This window comes from Caloenas nicobarica, chromosome 2, assembly GCF_036013445.1.
Source record: "Caloenas nicobarica isolate bCalNic1 chromosome 2, bCalNic1.hap1, whole genome shotgun sequence".
Lineage (NCBI taxonomy): Eukaryota > Metazoa > Chordata > Aves > Columbiformes > Columbidae > Caloenas > Caloenas nicobarica.
In genome coordinates this window covers 46,371,664-46,394,117 of record NC_088246.1, presented here as the reverse complement: position 1 = coordinate 46,394,117, position 22,454 = coordinate 46,371,664, and the positions used below count along the sequence as shown (strand labels likewise).

At 38.2% G+C, this 22,454-nt stretch overlaps 1 protein-coding gene across 1 annotated transcript in view; it reads left to right on the top strand.

Annotated features, from left to right (window-relative positions):
• Positions 1–477: 477 nt before the first annotated feature.
• Positions 478–22,454, top strand: part of MRPL3 (mitochondrial ribosomal protein L3) — a 30,331-nt gene continuing 8,354 nt past the window's right edge. The window contains exons 1-9 of the mRNA XM_065627293.1: positions 478–593; positions 2,536–2,714; positions 4,448–4,539; positions 5,381–5,479; positions 9,275–9,374; positions 10,701–10,761; positions 18,228–18,336; positions 19,855–19,932; positions 20,962–21,039. Coding sequence (XP_065483365.1) covers positions 502–593; positions 2,536–2,714; positions 4,448–4,539; positions 5,381–5,479; positions 9,275–9,374; positions 10,701–10,761; positions 18,228–18,336; positions 19,855–19,932; positions 20,962–21,039 — 888 coding nt within the window. The 5' untranslated portion in view covers positions 478–501. The remainder of the gene's footprint in view (positions 594–2,535; positions 2,715–4,447; positions 4,540–5,380; positions 5,480–9,274; positions 9,375–10,700; positions 10,762–18,227; positions 18,337–19,854; positions 19,933–20,961; positions 21,040–22,454) is intronic.

Genomic DNA, 22,454 nt, shown 5'->3' with positions numbered 1-22,454 from the left:
GCGTTGCTCGTGTTCACATGATTATTACATATGCATTACAGTTTTTGAAAATTTTGACATGCATCTATACTAAGAAATAATTTATGTTAGTTGTAATTGTTTATTTTCTTACTTACAAGACATCTATTAATTATTAGTTAAATATAAACTAAGCACTCTGCTTCTAAATAATGTATCAGTCTTCTGTCTCCCTCGTGTCACGCAGCAGGATCTAAAACTTGAAAAACATCCCCTCGTTTCGCAGGTGGTCAGAAAGCATTTAGCATGCCAATTCGTTAACGATGGGTACGTCTTTTATAACTTAATCACAGTATACATTAATTTAGCACGCACGACCGCGTGTTGGGGTGTGTTCGGGAGTTTAACTTTGGAGGCAGCCGCCTCCCCCCGCGCTGGGGGTGCGGGCCGGAACCTTCTTTCCGAGGCAGCACGGAAGGTTTTCGGCAGCGGAGCGGGCGGCGGCGCCGGAAGCCGGCGGCGGCTCCGCCAGGGGTGGCGGCAATGGCGGGCTGGGGCCTGCTGGGCCGGCTGGGGGGGCGGCTGTGGGCGGCAGCGGCGGGGAGGCCGCTCTGGGCCGCGGCTTCTGGCAGCAGGTAGCGGAAGGGCTGGGAGGGGAAGGGTCTGCTGCGGGGGGGCGGGAGAGGGGTGCCGGGCAGAGCCGGGCGCAGAGAGGGCCTGGCCCATGTCGCAGCCCCGGGGTGACGGGCGCCTCGGCGGCCCCTTCCCCCAGGCGGCATCTCAGGCCTCCGCCGTTCGGAGAGGCCTCTGGGTGCAGCCTGTTCGCGCTTGCAAAGGCGGTGGGGCCCCAGGTTAGTGCTGGGGCACTCAAGCCTCAGATACAGCCCCAGCCTGCGCGGGAGTTAGGGCAGGGTGTGCATACTTGCACCCAAAATGTCTTTGTTTCATAGTGAGTGAGGCGACCTGCTGTGTTTGAGTCCCCGTGGGCCGCCCTTATAACTGGCCACCTGCATCCTCCAGCTGCACTATTCAGTACTCAGCTCCACTGTACTTGCAGAAGATTAAGAAGCATTCAGGGTTTTTGTAGCACTCACACAAATTAAGGCAGTGCCGTTAAACTAGTGTAGCTGTTTAGCGGTGAATGTAAAACCAGAGAGTTGTTGGGGCTGGAAGGGAGCTGGGGAGATTTCTGTTCCAGTCTCCTGCTCACGGTGTGGCCAGCTCTGGGGTCAGACCAGGTTGTTCAGGGTTTGGTTGGGCCTTGAGAGCCTCCACGGACGGAAGCCGCATAGTCTCTCTGGGCCCCTGTTCCAGTGTTTGACTGCCCTCAGGCTGAATGTTTTTTTTTTCCTTATGACGAATCAGAACTCCTTTTTTCAGTTCATACTGATTCTGTCATTCTGCCATTTACCTCGGTAAACATGGACTGGCTCTGTCTTCTCTGTAACCTTCTCATAGGTATTGCAAAGCTGCTGTCAGGACCCCCTAAGCCTCCTCTTCTCCAGACTAAACAAGCTCAGTTACCTCTAGCCTCTCATAGGGCAAGTCCTCCAGTCCCTGCCCATCTCTGTGTACCACTGCTGGACTCACTCGTTTACAAACATCCCTGTTGTGCTAGGGACCCAAAACTGGATTTAGTATTGCAGATATGGTCTATTCAGGGTGCTGAAGAGGGGATGATAACTGCTTCCCTTGGTTTTCTGACCGTGCTGCTGTTGATGCAGCCCAGGCTGCTGTAAACCTTCACCGCTGCCAGGAGCCTGCTGGCTCTTTTTTTACCTTTTTGCCCCCCAGGCCTCCCAGGTCCTTTGCCTATCTGGGGAGCAGCTCTGCTGAAGTCACAGAGGTTATTCCATCCCAAGTGTGGGACTTTGCATTTCTTCTTTATGAATTTCATCAGGTTCCTTGTTGGCCTGTCCCTCTGATGGCAGAGGGACACCCTTGAGCATTGTTAACTGCTCCCTTCAGTTTGGTTTTATTTGCAAACTTAAGAAGGATGCGCTTTTCCCCTCTTACAGGTCACTGATAAAGATGCTAAACAGAATAAGTCCCCAGATAGACTCTTGAGGAACTCTACTTGTAGCTGGCGTTATAGTAGAGTGCAAACCATTAACTGTGACTCTTTCATCCTGATGATTCACCCAGTTTTTTGCCCATCTGATACCCCACCCATCCATGCCATAACATCCTAGTTTGGATAGAAGGATGCTACAAGAGACTCTGTTGAAAGCCTTGCTGAAGTTAAACAACACCCAATGCTTTTTTCTTCGTTCATGGATCTAGCTTTTTTCTTATAGAAGGAGTGGCTGGTCATCTTACTGTTACTTCCCCCATTTTGGTGTACTTTAGAATACTTTAAAAGTTAGATGAAAGCATAACGAACAATTAAGTGGTGTTGGTCAGGTGTGGCCAGTTTGTGTGATGGTGGCTCAATAGCTTGCTAGTATAATTTCAGTCTTTATGGCTGCAATATGCACTGGTATAGTTATGTAGTACGTATTACATTATAAACATATGTGTTATGTGATATTATTTGAACTGATAAGATACTTAAAACTTTTTCCCATCACTGGAAAGGGGGCAGCTGGGCTTTGTAGTCAGGCATGTTAACAGTGCAACATGGTGGCACGAGCATCTTTCTGAAGAGAATGTTGAGTTCCTCAAGAAGATAACTGCAGAGGAATATAAAGCTCAGACAGCCAGCAAGCTGTGCCCTCTGAAAGATGAACCATGGCCGCTGAACGAGTGGAAACCAGGTGAGAAAGTATCTCTTCGGAAATACCAAACTCATGCTGAAATTATTCTTGTTCTGTTGTTGCATGCAGCATGTTGTGGTTGCTCACTTTCCCCTGATGGGATGGGGGAGAGAATTGGAAGGGTAAAAATGAGAAAAGTCATGGGTTGAGATAAGGACAGTTTAATAGGTAAAGCAAAAGCTGCTCACACAAGCAAAGCAAAACAAGGTGTTCAGCCATCTCCAGGAAAGCCAGGCTCCATCACACATAATGGTTCCTTGGCGAGACAAATGCCATCACTCGCAATGTCCTCCCCTTTTCCTTCCTCTTCCCCCAGCTGTATATACTGAGCATGATGTCATATGGTCTGGAATATCCCTTTGGTAAGTTGGAGTCAGCTGTCCCAGCTGTGTCCCCTCCCAGCCCCTTGTGCACTCCCAGCCTTCTTGCCGACAGGGTGGTGTGAGGAGCAGAAAAGGCCTTGACTGTGTAAGCTCTGCTCAGCAATAGCTAAAACATACCTGTATTATCAACACTGTGTCCAGCACAAATCCAAAACATCACACCATACCAAGTACTATGAAAAAAATTAACTCTACCCCAACCAAAACCAGCACACAGTAACATCAGGATTGTGTCTTGTAAAGGATTCTCCTTATTGCTTTTACCTCAATCATCCAACACATCTCCTAGTAAATAAGTAAATGTAATACACTGTATAAAAAGCATTTAAAGTATTACGTGTTAAGAACCTTGTAAAAACTTTATTTTTAGTCCAAATCAGCACTTGACCAGTCCCCCTGCTGTACAATGACAAGATAATAAACTAAGGATTAATAAAAAAAGACTCCGTTCTTGTAAATATTGCTGGGCTCTGAAGAAAAACTGTAGCATATAATACATCCCATTCTATTCAGTTATTCATAGAATCATAGAATTGTCTCAAGTTGGAAGTGACCCATGAGGATCATTCAGTCTAACTCCCTGTTCCTCCCAGGACTACCTAAAACTAAACCATATGAATACGAGCGTTGTCCAGATGCTGCTTGAACTCTGACAGTCTTGATGCTGTGACCACTTCCCTGAGGAGCCTGTTCCAGTGACTAGCCACCCTCCCAGTGAAAAACCTTTTCCTTATGTCCAAAGTTGTACAGCGTAAAACACAACATAAAGGTTTTGAGTCTTCAAAAGTGTCACATAGTTTGACAGCAAACAACAGAGTCTGCGAATCCATGACAAGATCCTCGGATATGACAGTGGAAACTGAAAGAGCATTTTTTGAACTTTAAAGCATTTATTCTTCATCTTAAGTGAGCTGTTTTTCATGGTGTGAACTGTCAGAAGCCAGACTTGACAGGTTGCCTTTGCTGTACAGTTACAGTGACAAAAATACGCAGAGGTTGGGAGGAGAAACCTAATACAGTAAGCTTTTCAATAGTTAGTTTGGCTCTAGTGAAACTAACTGCATGTGAGTTGTATTTTCTAAAAAAAAAAAGGATCTGAGGCATTGGTTGTTCTGAACTTAATGGGGAACTGTGTTGCACATTCTATCAAACACAGCTGGAACAAACAGAACTTTGCTACTGGAATTAGAAACAATGAGCAGGTTATTCCCAGCCTACCCCTAGGGAGTCAGTGATGTTTTATCTCCTACTTCAACTCCTTAGGAAAGATCTGAGTTCATGGGACTTGCAGGTTATAAGATTTCAAATATTAAGTGTGGAGTTGCATCTGTGCTCTGTTTTGATTTACAGATTCCATCAGAGTTGGTGTTGTTGCAGTAAAACTGGGAATGATGCCAGTATGGACCAAGTCAGGAAAAAAACACGCTGTGACACTACTTAAGGTGAAATAAATCATAACAGATTTAATCTTCTACGCTGTATTCAGGTTGTTAACCATAAGATTCAGGCAAAAATGAAACTTATCACTTGTACAGAGTAGGAAATCCCCTAGTGAAAGGAAAGATTTCTTTCAGCCCTGTGTAGTACACCATGCCTGTTCTCCATTTGTATCCTAAGCTTTCTAGGAGTGGTGTGCCTTCTGCCACAGGCATTCAAGTGCTGCAGAACCATATGTGATATTACCTAGGTGAGGAAAGATGGGAGGACAATAGAAAGTTCAGGTTCGCTACCCCACTTCATTTTTTTTTTTCTTGCTACCTGCAGGCACTTGTTTCAGCCCGGTTGCTGAGTCTTTGTAGCCCTGAAGCTGCTTCTTTGTGCTCTCTGACAGCCACTACTGTGACAAAGCTGTTCGCTGACTTGTTGCTGCCATATGATAGACCAGTGTTGTCAAGGACATGAGGTTTACAGGGCAAAGGAACAGGAGTCTAAAATGTGGGTTCGTACTGTATGCTTTGCTGCTGCATGCCATAGAGATTTTGCAGACATTGCAGGCAAAAGATGACTATAAAAGTTTATTTGATTTCTAGAGCATTTATGAAAATATAATTAGCACTCTACTAATAACTTTTTCCTAATATAAGCCTTTAATTGATTGGAAAAAGAATGTCTATGGTAAGAAGGTAACACACTCCCCTACTTGTAGGCAGTATCTTCTGTTATATAGATAAAAATGAAAACAGAGACTGACTTTGTTTCACTTGTTTTGATAATTTCTTACCAGGGTCTCAAAGTGTACATATCTGCTTATACTCAAATAAACACTATTTTTCTTTTCTTAAGGTGCAAGATTGCCATGTTTTAAGATACATTTCAAAGGAAGAATCAGGTGGAAAAACATCTAAGCTACTTGTTGGAGGCAAAAATGGATCTCCTTTTTTTGTAAGTGAACCACTTTGGGCGGGTTTTTTTAGAATAGTTGTTTCTGTTGTGATTACAGTACAAAACCAGCATAGGTAGATGTCTCTAAAAGACTAATTGGTAGGTATGCGTGCTTTGGAACTGATCTTTTGTCACATCCATCCTTATTTCCTTAATGCTGGTGTTGATTCTTGGTTAGGAGAACTGCAAGAACAACTTTTTGAAAGTTTTGCATTTTTATTCTCTAACAAAGCTGTGGGCTTAGGAGCTTGCTTTGATATGCAGTGTCCCATACCATTGTATTAGCTTTAGTTGTAATTTTTCCACAGGTCTGTTGAGATTGTTTAATTTGCATATAGTTTTATTGATGAGTAAGTTTAAGACTTAAATTTTGAGGAAGATAGACACTGCAAATGCTTGATGTGGAATTCCCAGCCACCTTCAGTGACGAAGGTTGTCTAACAGAGCTGTCATTCCTGAGAAGGAAAATTGAATTATAGATCAAGGCAGAAACAAAGCTTTCCCTCAGAGGATTGCAGTTTCTATGATCCATTATTTCTATAAAATATCACTTTTCACTTTGTGCAGTATCCTGGCACTCATTTGTTTGATTTAGGCAAGTAAAAAAAACCCTAGGACTTGTGATTACTTAGCAGATAATCTGAGTTGGCAATTGTGGTTTTTTGAGGACATCTGTTTCCCTTTGTCAAACAGAAGGTTGTCCCAGAACATCAAAATGTGTCTGTGTACTTGTTTTTACTTTAGTGGAGGTGATGGAAGAAGGAGCTTTTTTTCATTTGATAAATCTGTTGGCTTTTATAGTATATTCTACTGATCTTGAACTGGCTTCTATTTTAAGGTATCTTTCTTTTATTCAGTGCATTTATGCCATGTTTCACCATCACTGCTTCTACTTTTCAGATATCATATATTGTCACTCCAGTCCATTTCCACTTTCCAGGTGTGACATTTTTCCTGGAGAAGTTACACCTGTGTTTTTTCTTTCCTGTTACCTTGGTTTAAGACATACAAGAATCATGTCAATAATAACTTTCAAGTTGATCTTTTCCTAAAGATGATGTTAGCAGTGATTTCAATGTGTTGCCAGAGTGAAAATGTGCAGGAAGAAAGGAGGAATACAGAAAATCTTCATTTAAACAGCTCTCGTGAACTAAGAAAATTTCTTGAAAGCAGAACTACCTAAAAAGTCAACTCAATAATTTTTTAGTAGTTTGACTTATATTAATGGTTCTATTCAACATAATTTGGTTGAACCTAGACTTATTTTAATAAAGAAATAGATTAAATATCCATAGACAAATCTGTGGTGAGGACCTGGCCTGAGACCAAGCTCTGTACTGTTGTTCTCATTGTTGTTATTATCATCATTGTATAAACTACATAATTTCTAAGAATCTGGCACAGAGATTCTGAACAATTTCACTTGTTAAGGTACTAACAAATGATGTCTTTCTGTGATTTAGCTTCAGGTTTGAATCATTGCTCTCCTACCCTGTTTCCTTGAAAATAAAACAGAGTCTTATATTAATTTTTGCTCCAAAACTTATTACTTTTTTACATGTATAGCTGCCTGGACACTATTTAAATTGACTTTTTTATGAACTAGGGCTTATTTTTGGAGTAGGGCTTATATTTTGAGCATTCTCAAAGATCCTGAAAAATCATGCTAGGGCTTATTTTTGGAGTAGGTCTTATTTTGAGGGAAACAGGGTATGTTTCTTGGTCTTTTTATGTGTTTCTTTTCTCTCTGAAGTGGCTGCATGTGAGAATTAAGAGAAAGCTGAGTGATACTGTATTGTATTAGCATAAGAAGTTTATCTGCTGTTAATTCCTCATAGGAACATTTGTCTTCCTCAGATTCCTCTCAGCTACTGATTTTTAATGAATTCAGTCTAATGATCCTCTCAGCAATTTTACTAACAAAGTGTTTCGTGTATCTGAGTGTCAAATTGCTTAAAAATGATAAGGGATATTGTGTTTTTAGCAAGATTTTTTTTCGTTTTTAGTTTGCTGTATGTTAGTCTACTACAAGTGAACGGATTTGTCATGATTTTTAATGCAAAATTAGTCTCAAAAGTACAATTCTGCCAGTGTTCTAACATTTTTTTTTTGTCAAATATGTTTTTGTACACTTCCCTTAGGTGAGGGCATATCGATCATTTTCCTATAACACTGGAAGATATTGTTGGTCTTTTAAAAATAAGAACATCTTGAGAATTCGGTCAATGTTCTTCTCTTCAGTATTGCTTTTTAGGAAGGCTTTGTAAAGGCTGCAGTGTTCTGTTTGTAGAAATACATCTCTCTGGCTTGACCGTTTGAAGAAACCTTGTTGTTGAAGTAGAACAGTGCAAGGCTATAGTAGGACTCATGAGATGTGATTTTTACCCTTTGACTTCGCTTTTCTTCTGCTGTGATAGTTCTTTCCAGAGCTCCCCTTGCTGTCATCTGAGACACCGGTTTTACATAACAGTGGAAATAAAGGATTGATATGCAGGCATTTAATAGAAAGGGGATTTCTTTATTTTTAATTATTACATATGGTACTACAGTTTAATGCAGTTGTCCTTCATTTATGCCTCAAATTTTTGTGGTCTTAGGGGAGATTTTGTGTTTAGTTTATCACTCTTTTTTAAAGGGTATTTGAAGTGCAAAACACTCAAAAAATCTTTTAACTCTCAAAGGCTTTGTATCTACACTTCCTCCTCAAGTAAGGGCAGATTCATAAATTTAAGTTCTGTTTTGTCTTTGTTAGAGATGCTTCATCATCTTTCTCTCTCATTTTTCACAAAACGTTTTGTAACACTTTTTAAGAGATTTTTTAAAATGGAAGGGCAATATGTAGATTTTTCAAAATAAACTAAGTAACAATTATAAAGTTATTCACATTATTTTATTTTAAAATACACAGAGTTGTTTTTGAGAGAGAACTGCACAGAACTTTTGAAAAGTGAACCTTGGAGATGTGACTATCCAAGTGTGACAGTATTGTCAGATGCTTAAATTGCTTTCTAGGAGAATTCATTTGAAGAAAAATCAGCTGCATTTCTTTTTTTCCTATGGCCACGGTTTTCCCATATCACTATTTCCATTGCTTGGTATCATTTCAGTGGTCAGCAGTTCTCAGAGTTGTCTTGTTTAAAACAGCTGAGAACAATTTTAAGTATTTTTAACTTTGTCAGACTCTTCTAAAAAGAAGAGCCCTTCTTTAGTTAAGTCAGCAGTGGTTTATCACCGAGTGTACTTGATACATCTTAAAAATACATGAATCATAAACCTGTTCTTAATTTTTCCTTCTTTTGTCCAGAAACTCTAGATGCTTTTCTGTGGGAAGTTAAACATTTCTAGAAGTGTCTGCAAGACCAGGCTTTTTTCCTATGGTTTTGTTAGTTAAATAAATTGTATTTGTAATGGTGTGGAACTAAGTCATTAGAAGCTTTGAAAAAGAGAAAATGCTTTTAAATTACTACAAAACTCTTTAAAAGTCATGAAAAAATGGTACCATATTTTATATACATTCTAAGTGATTGGTTTCCATTTCTGATCTTAGAAATCTTCATGTATCTCTTGTTTATGTGTTGTAGCTGTAGTGAAATCAGTTGACAGAAAATAAAATGCAGACACAGGAGTTTTAAATTAATTGTATATAGAGTTAAAATGCTTAGTCTCAAGATAAAAGTGTAGGGTAATATATCTGTTTCTCTGAGTGGTGTTGACAGTCTGTAATCGCTTTCTGTGTGAGGTTGATCCTTGGGTATTTTAAGATCGCTTCTTTTTTATGTCTGCTCTTTGTTCCAGAAATCAGAGGCCGCAATGGAAATTTTTAAAGAAGCTGGAGTCCCGCCAAAGCAGAAAGTTACAACATTTAATGTAACAGATGATGCCATCATTAAACCAGGTAATCTTTTTGAGCTACTGAATATTGTATGCATAATCATTTGATGCCTGCCACTTCTTGTAGATCTAAACCAAGTTATGATGTGCATTTCATTTTTGTTCTATATGAAAATTTTTGAATTCTTATTTCTTTGTCATTGAGCACAAACTTTTTGCTAGGGAAAAGCTAGAAAATGGACTTTACTTTCAAGGTGATGAGAAGTAGGATTTTTCCTTAGTATGTTTCCATTCCTTAGAAAATAAGTCAAATCCAAGCTAGCTAATATAAAAAAATAAGTGTGTCTAACCTTGACTCACTTGTTGGGAATAAATACGAATGCATTTACTGGAAATTCTCCAATTATGAGGATGGAACCAAGAAGTTTGTCATAATGTTTCTCAGGAGCCTAAAATAGCAGTCTGAGGTTTATTTCTTCCTGCTGCATTCACAAGCAGGACTGATGGCTGTCATGTATGGTGTTTTTTCTGGCACCTTACAAAGTAAAATGCATTAAAACATGTTATAACAAATGTTCTCACTAAAAATCAGTGGTGGAAGTTTGGAGATTTAATGGAAGGTTTTATGTTTTTAAAGTTTTATTAGCCAGCGTATTTAGGTTGCTTTTATTTTATTCTTTTTGATAGTTACAGGTATTTTCCTGAGAGTTATGTAGAGTGGGAAATTCTAATGTATTACATCTTTATTTGCCATTAGAGAAGACTTTTGCAAGACCTTTTTAAGACAGTGCGGTAACTGACAAAAATCAAACCTAGCATGAAATGGATGTCTGGACTAAAATGGAAGTAAAAGCTCGAGGTAAAGCAGAATGCCAGGTTTTCAATAAACTGATTTTGCAGTTTCTGTATTTTTTAAGTAACATCCTTCATGTGCCTGGCTTTCTATCAGTTGCTTGCTGCTGACAGGCATCGTACCTCAGGTGTGAATGGATTATATAAAGATAACATGAATTAATATGAGGATTTTTATGCTTGAGATTTAGGAGACGTTTGCATAATTTCAGTTTGTGTTCATACTGACTTGAAAATAGCATGAAATTTGTGTGGACACGAAACAGTTAATTTTTTTTTTTTTTTAATTGACTGAAAACAGGCTGGAAACTCTGCTAAAGATGTAGCTGAGATCGAACCGAGCAATGTGCTTAAATAGTAACTACAAAGCATCTATTTTTGTCAGTGTGGTTTATAAAGTAGAACAAATAATATATGAATAAACCCAAAGTTTTGTTTTCTTTCCTGTGACTGCGATCTACCCTGGATGGTAATGACCGGGGAGTGGTTTGTGGATTTCAGCGCTTAGTTGAACATGATCTCTCCTCTTCTTTTGCAGGTACTCCTTTGTATGCTGCTCACTTCCGCCCAGGGCAGTTCGTGGATGTTACGGCAAAAACGTAGGTTCCTAATGATTTAACGTGTACAGTTCATCTTTCAAACAGACTGGTTGATTTTTTTTTTCCCCCCCTCTATTTTGGCTTGAATTCATGGCTCACAAAAGCCGAAGTATAAGGGTAGCAGCAGAAAATAGAAGTCCATTCAGCCATTGGGTAAAAAATATCAAATTGTTTTTCTTTGAGGCTTATTTTTTATTTTTAACATGGTAGGTAAACAAATAATACTCTTAGGGCTGTGGTTCTGCATGTCTTGTCTGTCACACATACATGATTAGCAGGGAAGGGCTTGAGAAAAGAGGTGCTCAAGCATAGCATGGGCAAAGAGGTCTGCAGTGCGGCATCTGTAGTGTGTAGAAGTGGGGAATAAATGCTGAAAAGCATCCATTCCCGGACAGACTGCTTAATTTTGATTTGGTGTAGAAATGCGAAGAGAGAGGTATCTTGTGGACCAAAAGAAAAGCAAAAAGATAGTGAATACACTTAGCCGGACAACGGAGCTGTCATATTCTGGTTTTATTTTCTCTCATATTCCAGCTAATCTCCTTGCCAGCAATGGCTAATGATCTTTAATGTGGGAGGAATTATTTCCTCTCAGACCACTGCGAATGCCAAGTTAGAGCTCAACTGGTAGAGCGTGTCAAAAGAAAACTGGCATCTTGCCTCAAAGACCAGTCGTGCCTCTTCTATTGCATCCGTGAGTTCTACTGCCCAAGAGAACTCCTATCTCCATATTTCAGTGAAGTGTATTTTTGTCATGTTGTGATACCAAGACCATGTTTTGCATTTGATGTTTTATTTATTGTGTAATGGAGATAATACCCACATGGCCTTGTTGAAATATCATCCGTTGTAATGGTCTCACATATGTGTAATACTTTTAAATATCTAATATTATTCACAGGTCTTTGTATATATGGGGAAACTGATCATATCAGTACAGCTCAGTAGTTGATTCTAATATAGCTACACCTGACTACACCCATGAGGGCACCTTATGCTGAACAGGCGGTAAAGAAGTTGACTGGAATTAGTATTTTTCTATGTCAAGCTTCCTTCTATAATGCTTAGATGTGGTATGTTGTTCATTCTGCTTCTAAATTGCATTCAGGGAACAGCCCATAACAGACAATAACTTGTTTACAAAGCAAAGCACTGTGTCATTAAGAATACAGTCATTCCATGGAGATTAAATGTCACACTTTGTTAGGGCAGAAAAGCTTTGTTTTTCTAGAATTATTTCAAGAACTAGGGAAGTTTTTTGGCAGTGTAAGAGATACTGATAAGCAGCCACAGGATATTGATTTGTATCTTGCTACATGTATTTGAAATTACTAGCAAGCAAAAAATAGACTGGGTTCCTAGACATGTTTGGTGAATCCATCTTATCTTTTAATTCAGTATTTCTAATCTATTATCTCCAGATATTTGTACGATCCCATTTCAGAAATTAGCTTTTTGTTTGTACTGCTGACTTGGGTGGTGTATTACATGTAATCCCATTATACAGGTGCCTAATATAAAAGAAGAAAAAATTCTTAAGCTAGAGAGAGGGAATTTTTTTATCATGGTTTTTCTGCCAGTAGGATTATCTAATCATTCCAGTCTTTCTGTATCTGTGGTTTTTAACCTTTTTCTGTGACTTACTTTCTGATTTCTACTTTTAATGTTGCTTTCTTTTTAATTTCTACTTTTGTGGAATGCTGCATTTATCACATTCTGTTAACTATTGGGCAAGAATTTAATTATTTGACCACATTTCAGTTTTTATTTGGGTCTTTAACTTTATTCCGTACAGTTTCATCCAGTGTTGTTTAGTCTCATACTTGGGTGAGGTTTATCTGTCATTATTTTTCAGAGTGCTGTATCCATCCTTCTTAGTTTACTGTACCTGTAAGTACAGATTTCACAAAAATATCCAAGAAATGCTTGAGTGAAAGGCAAAAAAGATATTTTGGGAATGATTATAGCATTGATCTATAGCATTTGGGCTGTGCTGAAGGTGAAAAATGAGAACATACTTCATATTGTACTTGGGTTCTGAATCCCCTCGAGAGGAGTCAGCTTCTCCCTGCTGAAAAAAGAGGGAGATTGGGGAGGTTTGGTCCACAGGCTGAAATGTGCCTTTGTACATTAGTCTCTAAAGTCCCATTTTCAGGAGTGATGTAAGCACTTGAAAGATTGTAAGCTGTAGGGGCATTTTGAAAAGGTATTTAAGGATTCAAACCATTATGGACTTAAGAGAGAGCAATTCCTAAAAAACTCGCTATCACCACTAATGAAGTTTTCAGAAATATTATTACATGAACACCTGTTTTACCTTCTTAAGATTGTCAGTAACTTTGTTTTACTGGAGAAAAGACTGAAGTGTGCAATGTTTGAAATCATATAGATGATAACAGCAGCACGGTTGTTAATAGCATGATTAATTCTAATTATTCCTTTAAAAAGGAAAGGAAGAAAAGTAATGTCACCTCAGTGAGGAGATAATATAGTGGAATATAAAGGGTATTTTAATTTTTTACCAGCTTTTAATGATTCAGATGAGCAAGATATCTTTTTGGTGTGCTTTATTCTGCCAAGACATAAATAAAAAATACGCTTCTTAAAAATGACAACGCTTTTCTCAGTTATTGTAACTTGAAAAAACGACTTGCGATACATTTCGGAAGTCTTGGTTAGCATCTTGATTTGGTTACAAAAGTGTAGGGTATTTTTTATGACTATCTGCTTTTAAATTTTCCTTGCAAATATTTTTATGGAAGTCTTTTGAAATGTTTTGATGCATTTATACCTCTGTGAAGAAAAAGACTTTCTCAGAAATGAGAAGGTTCAGTTCAAGATGTATGTGGTTTGTTTGTATTTGAAGTCTCATAATTTGTTCAGCAGAGTATGAGTGGCTATTAGAGCACTGTCAGTTGGCAGCACGTCTGCATGCCGTCAATCTTCTTTAGTGCTGAATTTTTTCCTTAGGACTTATTTTCAGCAATTTAAAAGCTCAGTCTTTTTAAGTTTTATAGCTGTCTTTAATGACGAGAGTTTTCCTTGCTGTTTCAGAGGTATGTTTCAAAAATATGTAAAGGCTTACTGCCCTTTTTGGAACAGCGGTAAAATTCAGAATCCCTGTGACCTGATGGTCTGGTTTAGCCCTGACATGCTTTGGGCTAAAATCCACAGCACTGTGCAGAAACGCTTCTCTCACAGGCTGCACTTCTGTGATCTCTTTCAGCTGATGTAGTCGAGACCGCTCCCCAAAGAGGAGGTGGTGCTTGCTCCCACAGGGTTCCCATTCACCTTCTCTCACCAGTGCTGGTGTCCTGAGGTGCACGAAGGCAAAGATCAGTGTGAGGGATCCATATTCTTCTCTGGGTTCGTCTTCAGCTGGATCAGTTGCACACCCCAGCTTGCCGATCAGCGAGTGAGCTGCTGCACTAGTACCAACACACGGGGATGGGGAGAGGTGGCACCGTGCCTTAAGCCCAACGCTGTATGGCGATTGAGTTGTATTATATTGCCGTCTTCTGCCACTTCATGACCTGGTTCACAAACGTTTCAGGAAAACTTTGGAACGTCTGAAATGTTGCCACTCCAAAGAAAAAGCCAACAGTGGGTTTGTTTGAAATGTGTCAGAATTAAGTGGTGATTCTGGTGTGTTTAGTTGTTTATTTAATTTTGCTAGGTTAACAGTGTCATTTGAGCCTGAAAGTACGCTCCACAACATCTGAAATTATTTGACTAAGTATTTGGAATCCTTTTCTTCTACAGCATCTAAATAATTGTCTTTTAAATTAAGTTAGTTTGAGGAGTTAGCAGCAAACTAAATTGTTGCTTAATTAGACTGCTTTATTCCAGTAGCTTTCCAAATTAAAGTTGGCTCATTAGGTACTGGCATTTTACTTGTATCAAACCTGGAAAATGAGGTTTTGTACAAAATAAGGTGTTTGACCTGAATAGCTGCTTTCGTGCAGGCGAGGCTAGAACAACGGTGTGTAATTGAACTCTACTTTTAATTCTACAGAAAGATTATTTTCCTTTCATTTAACATTTGCATGTCTTAGTTTTGCATTTCATCATTACTGGCTGTGATTCCTTTCTGGGACTCAGGTAATCATGCTTCAATGAAGCTAAGTAAGTGACTGAATTCCATGCATTGAAAAGCACCTGGCATCTGTTCAGAAGTCAAGAAGAACATATTCTTACAAATAATTGTTAAATTTTTGGCAGAATTGAAGAAGTTTAACAAAATTAAACTATAAATCCTTCTCTGACTTTCCATTGTATTTCTTGAACAGCATGCATCTTCAATTCTCTTCCTTCTTTATATAAGACGAACATTAGTTTCAAAAGCACTTCAAATTTCAAACAATTGGAGGAATGTAAAGTATTTGCATTAGAAATAAGATAAATTTTGAGTCATGGAAAATTTATTCATAATATTTACTTTTTGTACATAGTAGAGAAATCCACCACTTGTCTGAGAACAGATCACAGTCACATTATGGTGGACTTAGGTTGGAAAAAACACTGTTCTAGAATGATTGAAGTATATTGGCTGAGCTACTAAGTGCCTAGTTGAACAGTCTTCCTTTCTAAATTTGATTTAAACAGATATTAGTATTTCCTTACTTTGTTTTAAGCTTTGTTTGACTTACATAATCCTGTAGTTTTTATTCTGGTTCGGGCATTATTTCAGATAGAGCATGAGTCTACAAAGAAATATATACTGTCTGTGTAACTGGTTTTCATCCTGACATCTGTTTAAAGAACATTATACATTGTTTATTCTTTAAAAGAACTAAAAAAACCTACAAAAAGAAATAAAGCTATAACTTCTTATTTAGTTAATAAAAACTCGTTTTTATTTTCAATCATGATAGTGACTGAGTCATGTTGAATAGGAAAGTTTAAAAAGTCATGAGGTAAAGTGTATTTGTAGGTAATTCAGAGACCTTCAGTCAGTTTTTCACCAATAAAAAATGAAACCATTCTAAAAAAATATTGAACTACTATGATGAAAGAACTGTGGTGCAAAGCAAAGCATTATTTATTTTGAAATACTCTAAATTCAGCATTGAGATATCTTTCCTTGGCTTTAGCCAGAATATTTCAGATGTTGGAGATTTGTTTTCATATTCCAGATCAAGAGATGCATGAGAATTTTCAGGTTCACGGAAGTGCTCTTTTTCAGTCTGGCCACACTTTCTATACATTTCCTAAGGCTTCAGTATTGCGAACCCTGAGTCTTTTTTCACAGAAAACATGGATGTAATCGGAAATACCGAGAAGCAGACGAGCAGCATAATTTAGTGTATTGCAGAAATCAGTAAGCAGTAGCAACTCTACCTTGTGATATAATCACTTCTTTCTGAATACATCTTATAGCATTTGATGAAGTAAACTTTTTTCAAAATGCATCTTTTACGATTTTTAACTATTTCTTATATTTTTATATTTTATTTAAAAGTACAATTTACACTTTTCTAAACTGTCCATGTCTAAAAATGAACAATCTGAATGAAACATTGAAGTGGTTTCATGACATCAGGGATTTATGCTTCTTGATTAAACTTGACAGTACTGTTTTCTTTTGAAATGGTAGCTTTTGATGGTTGTATGGTTTTCTCTGAATTGCAAGTACGTTCCTGCAGCTAAAGAATTAATCATGCCCCCAATCTGCTTGCTCTGGTGCCTGCACAGCTGTTGTTGTGCAACCGACTTGTGTTTGGTTTTGGAGAGTTTGCTAATTCCACCTTCCAGCTAGAGATGCCAGAAGTAGCCTACTTGGTAAACATGCCCAATAATGGATAGTTTCAAAGAAAAAAAAAATAGCATTTTGGCAGAACAGATGTGAGATTTCCTATAGCTTGGGTTTTGCTATGTATTTCAGCGTTAGTAGTCCCCTAGCAATCTGCAGACATAGAAAAAGACAAATTCTGAGCCTCTCTTAAAGCATAATTTTCAAAGCATTTTTTAATAAATATCGCTGTTTATTACTGCAGGCTTTCAAAATAAGGTGCTTCATGAGAAACTGCTGTAACAAACCCTTGCATCCTTTAGATTTCTGTCTCGTGTTTCAGATCCCAGGTAACCCTGGTCCTCCCTCCTGCTCCCGAAGAACAGATCCCTTCTTTAATCATATTCTGGCATTTCCTTAGTTGTAGGAAAGGAGCAAAAAAACCCCTCAGTACTTTCTAACCAATGATTTTGATTTCAAACAGTTGAGTCTCTTTCTTCTGTGCCAAATATAACTGGAATTGATCACAAGGTTCAGAGCAGGGAAGGGGAGAAACAAGAGATGGACGTCGTGGTTGCGCAGGTCTTGTTTCCTTACGATTCTGTGGCTTTAGGGAGTCTTTCCATTTGTGGCGGTTTGGACACTCGCTTGACTTGCTCTAGGCAACTAGGCCAGCAATCAGAGGGGAATTATTCAAATGGAAGAGGAAGGAATCCTGTTTTTGTGAATTTTGGTGTTTTCCACATTTGTATATTTTACGTCATTTTTAATGGCATTGCTTTTCTGATCAGGGGAGCCAGCAAAATGTAGTCCATATAGACAATGTGCCCTATATATGCTGTTACCTGGTTTTATTTTCCTGTGTTTGGCTGCAAGGTTCTAATGCTTGAATAGGACCGTGATATTGCAAAGTGTGTTAGTAGAGAAAAGATTTCTGTAAATTGGAGGAAAAGGATCATCTTGTTAAATTAATTAAATAATCAGTGCAGCCATAAACCGTGCAGACAGACTTTTCCTTTTGGAAACGGACAATGCTTTAATCGGCTTTTCTTTTGTGCCGTGCTGAGGCAATTTTTCCTGTTGAGTCTGTCCCTGCAGTAAACAGAAAACTCCAAAGCCAGTAATACTATCATGTGCCTCAAACATTAAGACATGGACTCTGAAAATATGTTTTGTTCGTTATTGTGTTTTAGACTTTTGTTGTCAGATGAGTACAGATCAAGAGTTAAGTGTTTTTAGAACACATAAAACTGTTTTCAAGAGATGAGTCTATTGTAGTTTGAAAAATAAATGTACCTTGGTTTGTTTGTATGCTAGTCTAAGCAGCCATCTCTTTCCTCTATTGATGCTATGGCCTGTCATTAATTTTTGGTATGTGTTATTATACAGTTGCTTTTTATTAGGTTTTTTTGGTTCTGGGGTTTTTTTGTGTGTTGTGACGTCCACATGGTGAAAACTTCATTATGGTACCATGTATTGGGGACCATCACAGCAAGGAGCATTTTAGTCTTTGCCTGTTTGGCTCTCATCTAGCGCTTCTTCTGTAAAGCAACCTTTAAGTATTGCACTAGAATATGTTTATGGTATAAAATAAAGGTGATGTATTTTTAAAATGTACTTTCTCTCTGCTGAGGCTTTGCTAAAGATCATGAGTCTGACTGAAATTATTGGTTATTGCTAGAAACCTTAAGTTTGACTAACCCAGGTTTGTTTCTTAATTATTTTTTCTTTTCAGAATTGGTAAAGGTTTTCAAGGTGTCATGAAAAGGTGGGGATTTAAAGGCCAGCCTGCGAGCCACGGCCAGACGAAAACTCACAGACGTCCCGGAGCAATATCTACCAATGTGAGGATTCTTATTTCTTCTTATTTCCTGTTTAAACATTCTTCAGTATTTTTAGAACTGCTTACTAAAAATGAACGTCACAATAGCTAGCTGTTACCACCTACTCTGCGCTAGCAGAGAATCCCAGCTGTTTCAAAGGAAGTTCAGAAACCTGTATGATGAGCAATGCCCATACTTGTTCTCTTATGTCTCAATTTATGAATATTCTATATTGCTGGTAAGTGTGCAAACATATTTTAGCTGAGCAAATTGTGGTATTTTGTAGTATAGCTGACAGAAATAGTCCTAACGCTTCGAAGAGAGTTTGAAGAATCTTTTATCACAATATTTATAGATCAGAAATGATTTATTTGTTATTTTATACTGCAGATATAGTACTGTTCTTTGGAACCCTAGTGACTTTTATCACCTTGCCTGGCTTGTGTAGCTGCTTTATGAGCTCTTTCATTCCCGAAATTGTTTGTTGGCTTCTTAGCATTTTTAAGCAGAGTAAAGAGTAGTAATTCAAGTTTCAAAATATATATTAGATTAAAAGCTCTTTGGAACAAATGCATTTAAAACTTTGTCCCTATAAGGACAGCACAATAATTAAGCTGAACTAAGAGGGATTTTTGAAAACTAACTGTGTTATATAGAATTAAGACCAACTGAGTCACAGCACTGATCCTGAATTGTCTGCAATTTTCTTGGAGAAATTAAAATAAAAATTAAAAAAAAATTAATAATACTTAAGAGAATAGTAAAAACAAAAAGGCACCGGGCAACAAAGTTAGAGTAATTGAGACTGTGAAGTTATACAGTACTGATTTATAGTCCTTTATTTCAGCTGGAAATGAATTCTACACCTGGCACTGTTTTCTCATAAGACTGAAGAATGTAAATATTTGAAGATAAAACACTTTGTTTTAGCAGATGGTATTCATCATTAGAAAGTAACCTCCCTTTAATTTAGAATTTCCTAAGCAGTAACAGTGCATATAATTTCACAAAGTATATACACTGGGAAATACATATAGGTATGGTGAAAAGGAAACAGAGTGAAAGGATGAAATGGGGTAAAACTGCCTTGATTTTTATTTTCCGGTCTACCGTTGACCGCCTCAGATGTTTTAGTAATCCTGCATTGTTCAGTACAGAGTCGTGTCCCTAGAAGTTAATTGTAGTTGATTGCCTGAAACCATGACTTTCACATGAGTTAGAAAAACCCCACATAAATAATGAATAACAGAGTGGTGCAGGAAACTGAGACAAATCCCCAGATAATGCTATAGAACTGAAAATCATTGCGCTCATTCCGGCCTTTCCTTTGCCACCTTTGTTCTCCAGGTTATACCCAGCCAAATAAAAATCAGATACAGAAACTAAGTAATAGCGGGGAATGAAATGTATCTAAAATGCTAATCAATATTAGATATTTTCAACATTGAAAATACCAGCATATTTGATTTCCTGCTCTTTTTGAGTTTGTAAGATGCACCTCTTGCAGTTAGATTAATTTTTTGCCTTGTTTTTATCTAGAAAGCTGCCAAAGTTTATCGTGGAAAGAAGATGCCTGGTAAAATGGGTAACATCTATAGGACATCTTTTGGATTAAAGGTGAGTTCTGAGTGTACTAGAATGTGTGTAAGGTGGTCGCATTGCCAAGCGATGGACTCGACTCTGTAGCCCTGTGGTGGTGAACTGTCTGTCATTTCTGTCAGAATCCAGACAGGTGCATCTTGAAGCAAGCAAGCTCTAAAGGCAAGAGCAGCAGATGTGTACTCCTGTCTTCTGGTGGGTTACAGATAAAGTTATCTGAACTCCCTTTGCATATGTGCAGTCCCTTGGGACTGGGATTTCAGGTGATACTTCTACATGTGATGTGTTTTTCACTGTGTCCCTTGACTTTTACCTTTGAAGTGGGAAAACAGTCAGACTTTCGGTGACCTTCAATTAATGTTTTTATGCCTATTTCACTTGTTCAGACCCAGCCCAAGTCTGAGTTGTTTGAAGTCCTAACTTTATCATGGTCCTTCACTTTCATGTGCAAATAGTTTCTGTCTAGGTTCTATGTGCACAGCTGTAGCAGTTCCTGGGCTATTACAGCTGCTCTTCTCTGTCTCTGAACACAACCTCTGCAGTTTGCACAAAAAAGCATATTAGCGTCTGGTTTGCAAAAAAAAGTCTGCTGCTGCTGCTGCTCTCTGCTAACTAAAACTAATGATTTGTAACAGAAAATGTGAATGTTCAGTTGAGCACCTCCTAGAATTAAGAAATTAACAAATGGTCACAGTAACATTTTCCTGAGCATATTTGTTTTAATTTGTCAACAGCTATTGCTGTTAGAGGGAAAAGAAACTTGGGAGCTTCTGTTGGTGTTATGCTGAGTGAAAAACTGCTTTACCAAATACAGCCTGGTCACAAACCCTTTAAAATTGTTTAGTAGATTCCTGCATTAGAAAGCTGTGCACTCAGAGTAGCAAGTAACTGAATTTTGTGGCAACTTCAGGCCTGTGGAGAACATTCCTGTTCCCCAGAGTACTACCTCCAAATAGTCAGTTTGCGCTTTGCCGGACTACTGTTTGTAACACTGGGAATAGTGTCTAAAATGAGCTCAATGTCTGGGGTTTTTTTTCTGTCTCCTAGGTGTGGAGGATCAACACAAAACATGACATTATTTATGTAAATGGGTCTGTTCCGGGTCACACAAATTGTCTGGTGAAGGTACGTTTGCTGATTTCAACTTACTGGTATTACTGACTCCTAAGGTCTCACCAACTCTCTGCTTATAAAAGGAAAAACATTGGTAGAACACAGTCTTTTCTTCAGAGTCCCATCTTGTACCATTGAATCAAAGGGCAGTAGGATTAGTTCTGTAAAAGAGAGTGATTAACAGGAGCAGTGGGTCACCACTTAGCTCTAAACGGCTCATTCTTAGCTTTGCACTGGGCTTGTGCACCCACGTAGCCTACGATAAACCAATACAGTGACTGTAACCCTGTGGTAAGTGTCTCAGGGCTAGGTCCATCGCCTTTGAACACTAACCTGAGCCAACAACGTGATGGTGAGTTTTCCAGAGTATTATTTAAAGGCTGTATTCTTGAACAGAAATACAGAGCAATCACTGCTTTAAAAGTTATTCAAAGCATTCCCACACACAGGAGCCGTTACCTTTCCAAGGAGCAGCTGAGGTACAGGAGGAGACAGTTGGAGTTCACAATAATGATACAAGTTCCCTTTGCAATCAGTATAAATGTGTCAGTATCATTCTCTGTGGTGTTCTACGGAATTAATTTCAAATTTTATGGACATTGTTTCAGGATTGTCTCTGAAAAACAGAAACGTAAATAATCCACATCAAAGCAAGAAAAGTACTTTTAAACATTATTTTTCAAAACAGTCTTTTCTAATTAGCTATATTCTACACATGTGCAAGCACAAATTACTTGAAGGAAGTTGGTTCATTTTTGACTTAATAGATTACAGGGTATCAAGCATCTTTATTATGAATGATTATGAGGCTATTATTGTACATATACCATATATCTGAAATATAGTTGTAGGGACTGTATTGTAGGGATTGAAATGATCCAGTTCTTGAAAAGTTACAGAGTTCAGAAATTTCAGCTGTTTTCAACTAGTTTAGTTTGTTCTTGTCATATTTTACTATGGGCATCCATTTTCTGTTATGTGTTTCCTAGTTGTGGAGCAGAACTCCACAGTTACTGGGCATTAAGTAAGGCAATCCTAGCTTTCAAATAGGTGTTTTACACACAGAAAAATGAAGTTTGTTGTTGTGTGTCTCTCATTGGAAATCAGGCCTCTTTTAATGAGTGAGGTATCTCTAAACTTCTTTGGTTGTAATGTCCACCCCAAGGCTGGAGAATACATTACACGTTTCTCTCCCAAGATACTGAAAATCCCTTAGCAAATGTCCAGGAGAAGTATTTTTCAGGAGAACTTCGCAAAAATACTAGGAATGACATCACGGACATAGAATTAAGACTGTAGCTTGCCTGGCTTTTCATCCATATATCAATCTGAATGACCTTTTCTTCAACTGTGTTCTAAGTATTTTTTTCTAATCCTGAGGCATAAACCTGATTGCTATGTGTTAGTTTGAGGTTTAATTAAGTGTG